The 13,287-nt window shown below is 39.0% G+C and overlaps 1 protein-coding gene across 1 annotated transcript in view; it reads left to right on the top strand.

Moving 5' to 3' along the window:
- Window positions 1-13,287, top strand: part of LOC106874321 (uncharacterized) — a 456,333-nt gene that overhangs the window by 223,730 nt on the left and 219,316 nt on the right. The window contains exon 13 of the mRNA XM_089338627.1: window positions 9,507-9,647. Coding sequence (XP_089194753.1) covers window positions 9,507-9,647 — 141 coding nt within the window. The remainder of the gene's footprint in view (window positions 1-9,506; window positions 9,648-13,287) is intronic.

Genomic DNA, 13,287 nt, shown 5'->3' with positions numbered 1-13,287 from the left:
TCTCTTACACTTACACTCTGACGGGTATTCACATTGACATTACACATCCAACGGAGTATACTGGCTTCATTCCTTGCGAGCTTACGTATGTCCTCAGCAGTTACAGCCCATGTTTCACTGCCATGTAGCATGGCTGTTCGTACGCATGCGTCATACAGTCTGCCTTTTACTCTGAGTGAGAGTCCCTTTGTCGCCAGCAGGGGTAAGAGCTTTCTAAACTTTGCCCAGGCTATTCTTATTCTAGCAGCTACACTTTCAGCGCACCCACCCCCACTACTAACTTGGTCGCCCAGATAGCGGAACCTATCGACTACCTCTAGTTTTTCACCCTAGAATGAGATAGAAGTTGTTTCCTGTTTGTTTACAGTCTTTATTGCACCTGAACATCTGCCACAAACAAAAACTATCTTCCTAGTTAACCTGCCTTTGATGTTGCTGCACCTCTTATGTGTCCATAGCTTGCACCGGGTACATCTTATAGAGTTACTACCTACTCCTTTTCTACATACTGAGCAGGGCCATCTACCTGAAGGGGTTTGTGTTTTATCTACCTTCCTACTTATTAGGATTTTGGTTTTAGCTAGGTTGACTCTAAGGCCCTTCAATTCTAGACCTTGCTTCCACACCTGAAACTTCTCCTCTAGTTCTGATAGTGACTCCGCAATTAGGGCAAGGTCATCAGCATAGAGGAGCTCCCAGGGGCAACCTGTCTTGAACTCCTCTGTGATTGCCTGGAGGACTATGATAAATAAGAGGGGGCTGAGGACGGAACCTTGGTGGACCCCTACCTCTACCCGGAATTCATTGCTGTACTCATTTCCAACCCTCACCTTACTGGCAGCATCTCTGTACATGGCTCGCACAGCTCTCACTAACCATTCTTCTATCCCAAGTTTCCTCATTGACCACCAGATAAGGGATCGGGGGACCCTGTCAAAGGTTTTCTCCATGTCAACGAAAGCCAGGTACAGAGGTTTATCCTTAGCTAGGTATTTCTCCTGCAGCTGTCTCACTAGAAATAAGGCATCAGTAGTGCTTTTACATGGCACGAACTCAAACTGCATCTCATCTAAATTGATTCGCTCCCTAATTAGTTGGGCTATGACCCTCTCTGTAACTTTCATAACCTGATCTAACAGCTTGATGCCTCTGTAATTATTTGTATCTAAAGCGTCACCTTTACCTTTGTAGCAGTTGACTATGATGCTGCTACACCAGTCATTGGGTATGACTCTTTCGTGTATCACCTGGTTCGTAATACGGGTGACTAGGCTATAGCCAACACTGCCAGATATTTTGAGCATCTCTGCAGTGATTCCTGATGGGCCGGGGGCTTTCCCAGTCTTCATACTCTTAATTGCTTTATCTACCCTGGTACTATCAACTCGGATAGCTGGTCCCTCTATTGGGTCGACATACGGCAGGCTCTCTTCCTCCCATTCATTCTCTTTATTAAGCAATCTATCGTAGTGGCATCTCCAGACCTCTTTCTTTGCATCCTCATTTAGTGCAAGCGTACCATCATCCATGCGAACACATTTCTCTCCTATAACATCACTATTCTCTCTCCTACACTGTCTTGCAACACGAAATACCTCGAGTCTCTGGTCCTCACGGCACAGAACGTTGGCAAATCTTTTCTTATCTGCTTCCCCTCTGGCTAAATAAACCTGTCGCCTAGCCTCCCTTCTGGCACATTGGTACAATTCCCTGCTACCACCGTTCTTCCAGTCCTTCCAAGCCTGTTTCTTTTGTCTAATAGCCCTGTCTACCTCCTTGTTCCACCACCACGTTACTCTGGGTCCGGAGGGGACCTTACACCACCCACAAATCTGGTCGGTGGCTTTCAACAGGTTGTCCCGCAGAAATCTCCAATTGTCTTCCACGTTGTATGATGCTATATCCCCTTCTATTTCGTTAAATGCATCAAGTAACTTGTCTCTAAGTCTCTGTCCATTTGCAGGGTCTTTAAGCTTCCACACCCTTCTCCAAGCCGGTCTAATTCTGGGCACCCATTTTGCCTTGATCCCAAAGTCGCTAACTACTAATCTATGTTGTGGGGTACATTCTTCACCAGGGTAGGTTTTGGCATTTATAAGCCGCCCTCTTTCCCTATTTCTGGCGAGGATGTAGTCGATTTGGCTAGAGTGTCTGCTGGAGCGGTAGGTGACTAGGTGACTGGCAGGTTTCCTGAAGTTGGTATTGCAGACCATAAGATCGGTTGCATCACAGAACTCCAGCAGTCTGGTTCCCTCCTCGTTGTGGGAACCGAAGCCATAGCCTCCATGTATGCCATGGAAGCCTCCAGCACGACGTCCGACATGACCATTGAAGTCTCCAGCCACAAAGAGGAGGTCCCTGTCACTCGTCGACGAGGTAGTTCGCAAGAGGGTGTCATAGAATTGGTCTTTCAGACCATCTGGTAGCCCCGGTTGAGGTGCATAGGCTGAGATGACAGTAGCTAATCTATGATGAAGCACTAGTCTAATCTTAAGTACTCTGTCACTTACTCTAACGACCTCGATTACCTTATCCACCCATTTCTCCGCTAGAAGTATTCCTACGCCCCCGACCCCGTCAGTGTTCCCTGCCCAGAAAATCTTGTACCTGTGTTCTTTGCCTGTGAGGAACCTCGCAGAACCTCCTCTCCATCTTACTTCCTGGATGCAGCACATATCTACGCGTCTCCGTTCAAGGATCTCAACAATTTCACCAGATCTACCTTTCAGCGTGCCGACGTTGAGAGTGCCAATCCTAACAGTATGGGTGTTGGGGGTGTGGGCCTGTAGCCTGGGAAAGGGGGAAGCAGTGTCATGTACCTGAAAAGAGAACTTGCAATTGGAAGAATTCATAAGCAAAATAGTACCTACAACCTGCAAACATTACTCAAACCTAATGCGCTACCCAAAGGTTGGGGAGAGGATGGCCAAGGCCACTAGATGGGTTCCGGGAGACAGCCGAGGATGACAGGATGACAGAGGAATGCACTTCCGGTGGAGGGGGTGGGAGGGCGGGTGTACCATCAGCGAGGAGATAGGCCTCTTAATCGTAGATTTTAAATATTTGAGAGACAACAATGCATAAATCGTAATTTTTAAAAGAGCAATGAAATCTAGGTGAATAGAATATATACGTAGCATGAATTTAGGAAGCTTAGAAAATGAATAAGTATGAATTTAAGACAAAAACTGAATTCAATTGAATTTCATGGAGAGAAACAAGATAAATAATAGAGGGCAGACTAAAGCGCGAAAGGTATGAGATGTTGAGGCCGTAAATAAATAAAAATCTCTATCTTATCTGCGTCTTGGAGACTTCGTCGTAGTATGTCAGTGGAGAAGAGATTGAGATAATTTAGAATGGATTTCTCATTTATATATACCCAGAACCTGAAAACCTTAAGGAAAAACTACGAGAGAGAGAGAGAGAGAGAGAGAGAGAGGGAGAGGGACTGATTTAGAGAGGATGGAGGGGTAGACAGAGGCATGGCGGGAGAAAAGATCATCATCATCATCATATATATATATATATATATATATATATATATATATATGAAGAGAGAGAGAGGGGGGGACCAGTCAAGCAGCACATCACGCTGTAGTTCTTGGGCTGAGAAATCAACACTTAATAGCCATAATTTTAAAGGAGCGATAAGAATTTTTGAATAAAGGAAAATGGGTAGGGGTGGGTAGTTACCATCAGCGAGGAGATAGGCCTCTTAATCGTAGATTTTAAATATTTGAGAGACAACAATGCATAAATCGTAATTTTTAAAAGAGCAATGAAATCTAGGTTAATAGAATATATACGTAGCATGAATTTAGGAAGCTTAGAAAATGAATAAGTATGAATTTAAGACAAAAACTGAATTCAATTGAATTTCATGGAGAGAAACAAGATAAATAATAGAGGGCAGACTAAAGCGCGAAAGGTATGAGATGTTGAGGTCGTAAATAAATAGCTGTGTGAAAAAGTGTCACACCCTAGCAGTTGAGGGAACTTGTGGAAGAGGTATGCCCAGGAAGACCTGGGATGAGATCGTGAGGCATGACCTTCAAACATTGGGCCTCACCGAGGCGATGACTTCTGACCAAGACCTTTGGAAATATGCTGTGCGTGAGAAGACCCAGCAAGCCGAGTGAGACCTAAATCCAAGGCCTCTGCCAGGGGTGTTGCCAGCGCACTTATGCATACCTTTCTTTCATTGGACACTAAACTCCGCTTGCGAAGACCTGTTGAGGCAAGTGAAATCGAAATCGAACTAAATTCGACGACTGGCACCCATGCCAACGTCGTCTCCTTCATTGGACACGAAACTCGGCTTGCGAAGGCCTGTTGGGGCAAGTGAAAGCGAAATCGTGATGGCACCTGTGCCCAGCGTTGCCTTCCTGGCACTTGTGCCGGTGGAATGTGTAAAGACATTCAAGTGAGATCGTTGCCAGTGCCGCTGGACTGGCTCCTGTGCAGGTGGCATGTAAAATACACCATTTTGAGCATGGCCGTTGCCAGTACTGCCTGACTGGCCTTCGTGCTGGTGGCACGTACAAGCACCCACTACACTCTCGGAGTGGTTGGCGTTAGGAAGGGCATCCAGCTGTAGAAACTCTGCCAAATCAGATTGGAGCCTGGTGTAGCCATCTGGTTTCACCAGTCCTCAGTCAAATCGTCCAACCCATGCTAGCATGGAAAGCGGATGTTAAACGATGATAATGATGATGATGATGAAGGCAATGAGCTGGCAGAATCATTAGCATGCTAGACAAAATGCTTAGCAGCATTTCATATGTCTTTATGTTTTGAGTTCAGATTCCATGGAGGTCAACTTTACCATTTATCAACCCTAAAATTTCAGGTCTTATACCTATTATAGAAAGGATTATTGTTATTATCATAAACATTGATGTTACATGAGTTTATACTGTTTTCATAAATTTAGTAACTGTATTTTCCCCAAGCAGTTGTGTGAATTTTCACAGAACTTTGCTGAATTGCTCATGAGAAATGACAGACTGGGAATGATGGACTTTAATGCCTACCTCATTGGTTCTCCTGCAACTCTCAGATTGAAGAAAAGCCAATTTCAGCAGCTGAAGTAATGAATACTTTGAGTGGCTGTGTGAGGGAAAAATCACCAGGACTGGATGATTTGTTTCTACTAGTATTTTTTAAATAACAGACCTTTTCATTATTGTCTACTGCAACTGGTAGCAAACTGAGAAACATTCCTAGTTGTATGAACTAAAGAATGGTAATAATGTTCAAGAAAGACTTTAAAAAGGGAGGTATGATAATTTTAGCACATAACTTTGCTAACTCAGAATTAAAGATTTTGACAAAGGTGCTTGCCAAGAAATTCAACACTTGTGGTCAGTATCATAATCAGTATTGCACAAGTGCATGCAATCCCAAGCAGATCTGTTCCCAACAAACTCTGTCTTATGTGGCACATTGTAGAATGTGTTGGGAAAATGTTTCACTTTGGGTGGGTTCTGATTAACACTTAAAGACCTTAAGTGCTTTGTCTATATTAATCTCACCACTCCGTTCTGTTAAAAACTAGAGATTTTGACGAAATGAAGTTAGTACAGTGTGAAAATCATAAAAATATAACTTTTGCATGAATTTGGAAGAGATCTGCTGATATTTTTGTATATATTGTTCTTCACTTTTACCTCTTGTCATGTCACTTTCACCTGCCAAGGTAGGTTGAATACAGATAAGTTTATAACATGTTAGTATTTTCACATGTAGTTATAAAATATTAATTCTTGAGCAGTAATATCCTGTCTCAGAGCTGAATTTGTGCTTCAGTTAGTCTCTAACTTGGGAGCTGCACATTTTGAATTCAGGTCCTTCCAAAATAATTTTATTTTCCATCTCTCTAGGGTAAATAAAGTGCCACTCAAGCACTGGGAGTTATTTAATTAGTTAACACAGTTATAGGGTGATCTAGCTGATGTGCAACAAAATATGTACTCTCTTGACTGGGGCAAGGTGTATGAAAACATATGTCTAGTGTATAAGACTAGGATAAGGCAAGGTTTGTGCACTGTGTGCCTGTCTCGAAGCTTGTGTCACAGTATGTAGGCATGAAAAATATAAGAGTCATGGCCAGAGATATTGGTACTGATGTGAAATGTTGAACTTCATGTTACCTTTACAGAACAGTACACAGGCAGGAGGTGGTGCTGTGCATAAGTGATCTATAACAACATGTTAGATGGAGTTTGTATGGGCTTCAAGGCACTGTTGATTCCCAGAACCTATTTAATCTGGTAGAGAAGAGTAGAAAGTTCAGTTGCTATATGTTTGAAAGTGAAAACCATTTGAGTTCTTATACAGGAAAGGAAAATTGAAAACCAGAAAAGGGTAGCAACAGAGACCTCGAGCAGTCACCAGATAGCAAGAGTAGAAACAGAAACACATAATCATCTCCATTTCTTTCTCACCATTACAAATCCTCCAGGCAATTCTTTCAGAGGATGAAGAGATATTTGATGAGTGCCCCATTTCATTAGCCTCTGATACTAATGGTGATTGATGTTTGTTATAGAAATAATCAGTAAAATTTCTAATTAGATAATAATTAATGTTAATGAAAGTAGAAATATGTTTAAAAATTATAATTTATATATTTGAAGTAAAATATTACTTTTTTAAAAAATTAATTATGGTTTCCATATGTATTTAACAATTAGTGCATATTCTCTGGAAGTCTCATGAAGACCAACTCATGAAGAATTACAGGTGTTTTGCATCTTCTTCTTCTCTTCTTAATCCTTTTTGTGGTCATTGGCATGTTTCTTGGCTGCTTCCCATGTCAGGCCGGTGGTCCTGAGCTTGTCCAAAATGCTCTGCTTCCATGTCTGCTTCGGACATCCTCGTTTCCTTTTCCCCTGCGGGTTCCAGTCAAGTGCTTGTTGTGTCACGTTTGAGGGTTCTTTCCGCAGCGTGTGTCCGATCCATCTCCCTTTCCTTTGTCTAATCTGAACATGTATGGGCTCCTGGTTGGCCCTTTCCTACAGGTCGGTGTTTGGCACTCTGTCCAACCATTTCAGATGGAGGATCTGCCGGAGACATTTGTTGATGAAGGTCTGGATCTTCTTGTAGGTGGCTCTCCATGTTTCAGAGCCATACAAAAGCATGGATTTTATGTTTGAACTAAATAAGTGGAGTTTAGTTTGAGTTGAAATAACAGTGGACTTCTATACCGACCGAAGAATAGCGAAGGCTTGCCAAGCCTTCTTGCTTCTTGCAGTGATGTCCTTGTCTGATCCACCTGATTTGCTGATCTGGCTTCCAAGATAGACAAACTCACTAACGTGTTTTGCATGAGAGGTTTTAATGTTTCACATTAGGTTGGGTACTCAAATATGCATGGAGGCTTTGATTATGTAAAAGTAGGTCAAAAACTTAGAAATAAGAGATCAACTGGAAGTAAGATGATGAATATAAAACTGACCTTGTGGTAGAAATCTTAATCTAATATAAATCAATATTAATTAAATTTTGATTCAAAGAAATGAAAGAAATTATAGAAGTTCTTAATACACTAATGAAATTCTTTTATTATTTTACTTGTTTCAGTCATTTGACTGTGCACATGCTGGAGCACTACCTTGAAAGGTTTTAGTCAAACAAATTGACCCCCAAGACTTATTTTTTAAGCGTAGTACTTATTCTATTGGCCTCTTTTACTGAACCATTAAGTTAAATGGACATAAACACGCCAACACCAGTTGTCAAGTGGTGATAGGCAGACAAACACACACACACACACACACACACACATCATGTAACTGACCAGACTATCAGATGTTGTTACATATCATTGGTCACAATGCACTTTTGCATTGCTTTAGCCTTCGAGTGATGCCACCTTGCTGGCGAGGCAAGCAGGCCAACATTCCCCCACCAAAACCTGATGGGAAGGGAGACTAGAGCAATGTGAAATGGAGTGTTTTGCTGAAGAACACAACACCCTGCCTGGTCTGAGAATTGAACCCATGATCTACTGATCATAAGAGCAACAGCCTGTGGTTGGGAAGCAAGCTTTTTACCACACAGCAACATCTGTGCCTATGTAGAGAAATTTTGAAATGCCTTTGTTAAGCCTATTACTGGAGGATATTTTTATAGGAATTATGAGACTGAATAGTTAAGAAATAGTTTAAGAAAGATAAGAACCAACTTACTGCAAGTTACAAATAAGATCTGTAAATAGTGCTCTAGCTAATGCAGGCAATTATAAACAAAAGAAGACAAGTTTTTTAGATATAAAAACAAAATATCTATCAAAGGCTAAATCAAGTTTTCCAATAAAGAGAAATTATTTCACTGTTCTCCACTAATATCACTAATGTCTGTGGACTTTATTTCAAAATTAACTACTTTCACCACCTAATACCAACACAAAATCCATTTCCAGTCTCTAACTCACTTTTGCTATCCAAACTAATGTCTGTATTCTAATTTGTTTGATATTGTATCTACAGTAACAAAGACAGATGCTGTACTTACACAGAATTCACTTTTCCTATCACTTGTTTCATTCATCTAGATATCAATAAGAATGGTTTCAAACTTTAAACTCTTCATTTTTCATAAGCTCATTTGCTGTCTCTTACACTCTCTAAATTATTCTCTAAACTACCCAGATGTTTGTCTTTCTCTCATCTGTTATTGACAACTTCTGTCTCACTTCACTCCTCTCTAAATCTTCACCCTTAATACATACACATCTTGGTTCCCTCTATCCTCTTGCACTAACATAACTGAACAGTCTGCAACACTTATTCTTGATCCATGCACTAATTCTCCAAATACTCTTGACTTCTTTCTCTCTTCTAAACATAACCTTTATTCTAGAATTAGTTTCAATGCTCATCAAATCTAATCGTTCATTGCCTAATTGAACCAATCCTTTCTATATTCGCCTCCTGTACAACAACCTGTTTTGTATGAAGGCTCTGTTATTACAATCAGCTAAACTATCTCTAGACAGTTGCTCCAGTAGAAAGGTCAAAGTAATCATTGGAAAAATAATCAAGTTATTAGTTCAAGAAGGTAAATAATGGAAGAGAGAAATTTGAAAATCTCTATTACACTCCCCAACTTTGAACAAAGATACACCTTCTGCTCTATTCTTATATTGTTTCTTGACTAGTGAACTTACACATCATGAAATTTCTGGGAAAAAATTGGAGGCAGACAAGTAATGATAATAGAGTAAAATCTAACTTGAAAATTTATTCTGATCAGAAGATCAAGTACTCAGATATAGAAGTTGTTAAACATGTCATCTTGAAAGGTTATTAGCAAAATTTGACTCTATTTTTAACAAAGTATTGTATCAGTGTAGTACTAGGGTTAATAGTATCAACAACTGCCTCCCTTTAAAATTTTAAAATCATTGGCCCTGTGCTTAAGTTAGAAATAATTTATATTGTAAAAATTACTATTTATTTAACATTGCAATTAATCTTTATTTTATTTTTTATTTTCAGAATAAATTTCTTAGTTTATCATTAGCTTTCAAAACAGACAAACAAACACTTAGTCAGCGATTACAAATACAAAAGAATTCCAGGGATTTAGCTGAAGACAATGTAGAAAAAGAATTAAAAAGCTTAAGAGAAGCATCTGAGGTAAGTTAATCTACATGAATGTGTCTGTATCGTATTTAATCATCATCATAAACATCAATAGTTGCATAAAAAAATGGTAGCATTGTCATCCTCTTCTCCCTCTCCTCCTTCTCTTCATTGCTACCAATTCACTGTTAACAAATACCTTTGTTCACTTTCATTCAATGCTCTTTTCCTAGTTCCAAGTATCACTTGATGCTCCTGAATGAATTTTGCTATGAAATCTTATCAACTGTACACTAAAGCTACCAGCTATAGTTTAATTTTGCCCACATTTCTGTGTTTAACCCTTTAGTGTTCAGACCAACCAAAACTGGCTGAAATAATTCCCCTTTATTTGTTTGAACTGGTCAAATCCGGCTGTATCTGACTCCTCTATGAAATCACTACAAAAATAAACAAATCACGTTATTGAATTTTCATAGCTTTGAGATAATGCAAGATAAAGCCTTTCCTGCCTTTATTCAAGTAAAAATACTGCAAAATTTTTGAGACTTCTTGGTTTTTTCAATATTTGAATAGAAGTGTATATCTTAGTTTTTAACAATATGGTGTCAGCAAGTAACTCTTCCAACTTTGAAGGTTTTACTCTTGATGATGCACAAAATATAAATGAAAACAACAGTGATTTGCCTTTGGACAAATATAATATTGATATTTATGAATTTTTGTTGAATGAGGATTTTGATAATGAAAGTAATGAAAATGATATTGAAAACATTATGGCAACATGGTTGGAGATTACTAAATCAACCACAATTCCTGATTTCACAGAAAGGACTAGTTCACAACACAGTCTACCTCCCAATGCTCAACCATTGGACTATTTATTTTTATTTTTACTGAAAAGTTTTTGAAACTGTCGTGGAAGAAACAAATAGATATGCTCAACATACTTTCTACTTATGGAAGACCTGATCCACTATGGCAGCCAACTGATAGTGTGGAAATGCTAGCTTTTTTTATTGTAAACATTATGTTTGGTATCAAGCAGCTTTCTCGACTGTAAAACTACTAGAGTCTTGATATAAGGTATGGTGATCCATATATCTCCAGCATTATGTCTAACTATAGTTAATTCATATATTGTTTATGTAAAAAGCCACACGGTACCTCTGCCACCAAAGGACTATGACCATTTGAAATTTCGGGTTGACATCGCATCTCAGTTACATGAGGGTTTTTCTTCCAGAAAGCACAGAACTGGGAGAAAAGCAAAATTAACTGAGGTGGATGTCAACAGAGGAAATATTAACTTCCATAAAGTGGAAAAAATAAATGGAAGGAAAAAAATTTGCAGACTGTGTTTGCTGCAAAAAAGAAAAACTGCAGAAGGATATCAGGTCCAGATCTCATATATGTGTTTGTTTTGCAAAGTGCCCTTGTGTAATGGGTGCTTTGGACAGTTCATGATAGAAACATGGCATAACTATATTTTGATATTTGATAGTAATACGATTATATATTCCTTTCATTTTATTACAAATATATCTAAAAGTGAGAAATACATATTAATTTTCAGTATGTTACACACCTGTGTTCACCTTTGTCTCACCTGTTAATGAGCTTTTTTTTTATTAGATGCATTCTGTTATGTAAATGTATTCATTAAATTGTATAAGAGTACATAGCCAATGGTATATTTTCCTCATCTTGAAAAGTGGCAAAATTGTTGGTGGTTGACATCTGGGATAATTTTAGTAACAAATCAAACAGGTAAGATGCATTAAGAAATTCAATTTTAGCATTTATCTATAATGTTATTGCTTTTACACCTGTTAATTAAATTTGCCTGTCCATAAAAGTCAATTTTAATCAGAAAGATCAGCTAATATTACATAACTATAAACCACTGGTATACAAGCACCCTCTGACAAAATTTCAAATCTGTATATAAAAAATTAACAAAGTTACAAGTAAATATTGAGGACACCTCAAAATAATGTGAGCAAATTAGCATTACATTTGACGGGTTAATCTGAACACTAAAGGGTTTATATGGTAATAATGGAATGAAATTGAAGACATTATCTATTACACACAAAATGTTTTTTACTATTTGTAAGATAATTGACAAGTGTACTGGGAAATGAAATTGAAGACTCTGATATAGAAACATTTATATTACATTATTCATAAGACATTTAAAAAATATATATTTCAAATTATGATGTATATTTATTTTATTTGTTTTTTTGTAGTTACTCTCTTCTATATCATTGTTTTCCCCCATTCTATGATCTGGTTGCTTTCAAGTCTGAAGTAAATTCATTCCTTTCATCTTAATTTTTCCTTCTTTATAGCCCCTTCTCACCTTGGCACTTTCTAATGAAATAAGAGAAAAAAAAAAACATATTATTTTAGAACCCACAGTCCAACATGGTAGTTAATGTACTGTATTGAAGCATATTAAGATCTGTTAAGATATTACCAATGTAGTTGCAGTATAACAGAATAGTACTATTGTTAGATTAGTGTCTTAGATTTCATTCCATAGTGAAAAATTGTTTAAAGCATTTACTTATACATTATTTTTTCAATATATTTGCTATAACTTAAATAAGTCATAATTGAAAGGTAAAGAGAAATAAGAATTTTCTCTCAAATGGCTTTAACTCTTTCTAGAGTGTGTTTGTTCACATCTTAACAAGAGATAACTAATGTTTTACAATAAATAGTTTTCAAAGCTGTTCTACTTTAAGAATATTACCTGTGTTAACTTACACCACCTTGCACTTTTGGTACTACCTTTGTTCATCATCATCATCGCTTAACACCCACTTTCCATGCTAGCATGGGTTGGATGATTTGACTGAGGACTGGCAAGCCAGAAGGCTGCACCAGGCTCCAATCTGATCTGGCAGAGTTTCTACAGCTGGATGCCCTTCCTAACGCCAACCACTCCGAGAGTGTAGTGGGTGCTTTTACATGCCACCAGCAGGAGGGCCAGTCACACGGTACTGGCAACGGCCACGCTCAAAAAGGTGTTTTTTACGTGCCACCTGCACTGGCAACGACCTCGCTCGAATGATTTTCTAACATGCCACCAGCACAAGTGCTAGAAGGCGACGCTGGTAACGATTATGCTCAAATGGTGCTATTTATGGGCCACTAGCACGGAAGCCAGACAGCTGCTCTGGCAATGATCACGCTCGGACAGTGCTGTTAGTGCTTCACTGGTGCAGGTGCCAGTCAACGAGTATGGTTCAATTACGATTTCGATTTCACTTGCCCCAACAGGTTTTCACAAGCAGAGCTTAGTGTCCAAGGAAGGAGAGGTTGGCACGGGTGCCAGTCGTCAGGTTCAGTTCGATTACAATTTCAGATTTCAAATTCACTTGCTTCAACAGGTCTTCGCAAGCAGAGTTTTTAAGTGTCCAATGAAGTAAAGATACGAATTAGTGAGCTGGCTACACTTCTGGCAGAGGTCACTTGCCTTGCCGGGTCTTTTCACATACTGCATATTTCCAAAGGTCCCGGTCACTGGTCATTGCCTCGCTGGGGCCTAAAGTTCGAAGGTCGTGCTTCACCACCTCATCCCAAATCTTCCTGAGTCTCCCACTTCCACAGGTTCCCTCAACTGCTAGGGTGTGGCACCTTTTCACACAGCTATCCTCATCCATTCTTGCCACATGTCCAT

Source organism: Octopus bimaculoides, chromosome 2 (assembly GCF_046866305.1).
Source record: "Octopus bimaculoides isolate indiv1 chromosome 2, ASM4686630v1, whole genome shotgun sequence".
In the NCBI taxonomy this organism is placed as follows: Eukaryota; Metazoa; Mollusca; class Cephalopoda; order Octopoda; family Octopodidae; genus Octopus; species Octopus bimaculoides.
This window is presented reverse-complemented; position numbering and strand designations above follow the sequence as displayed.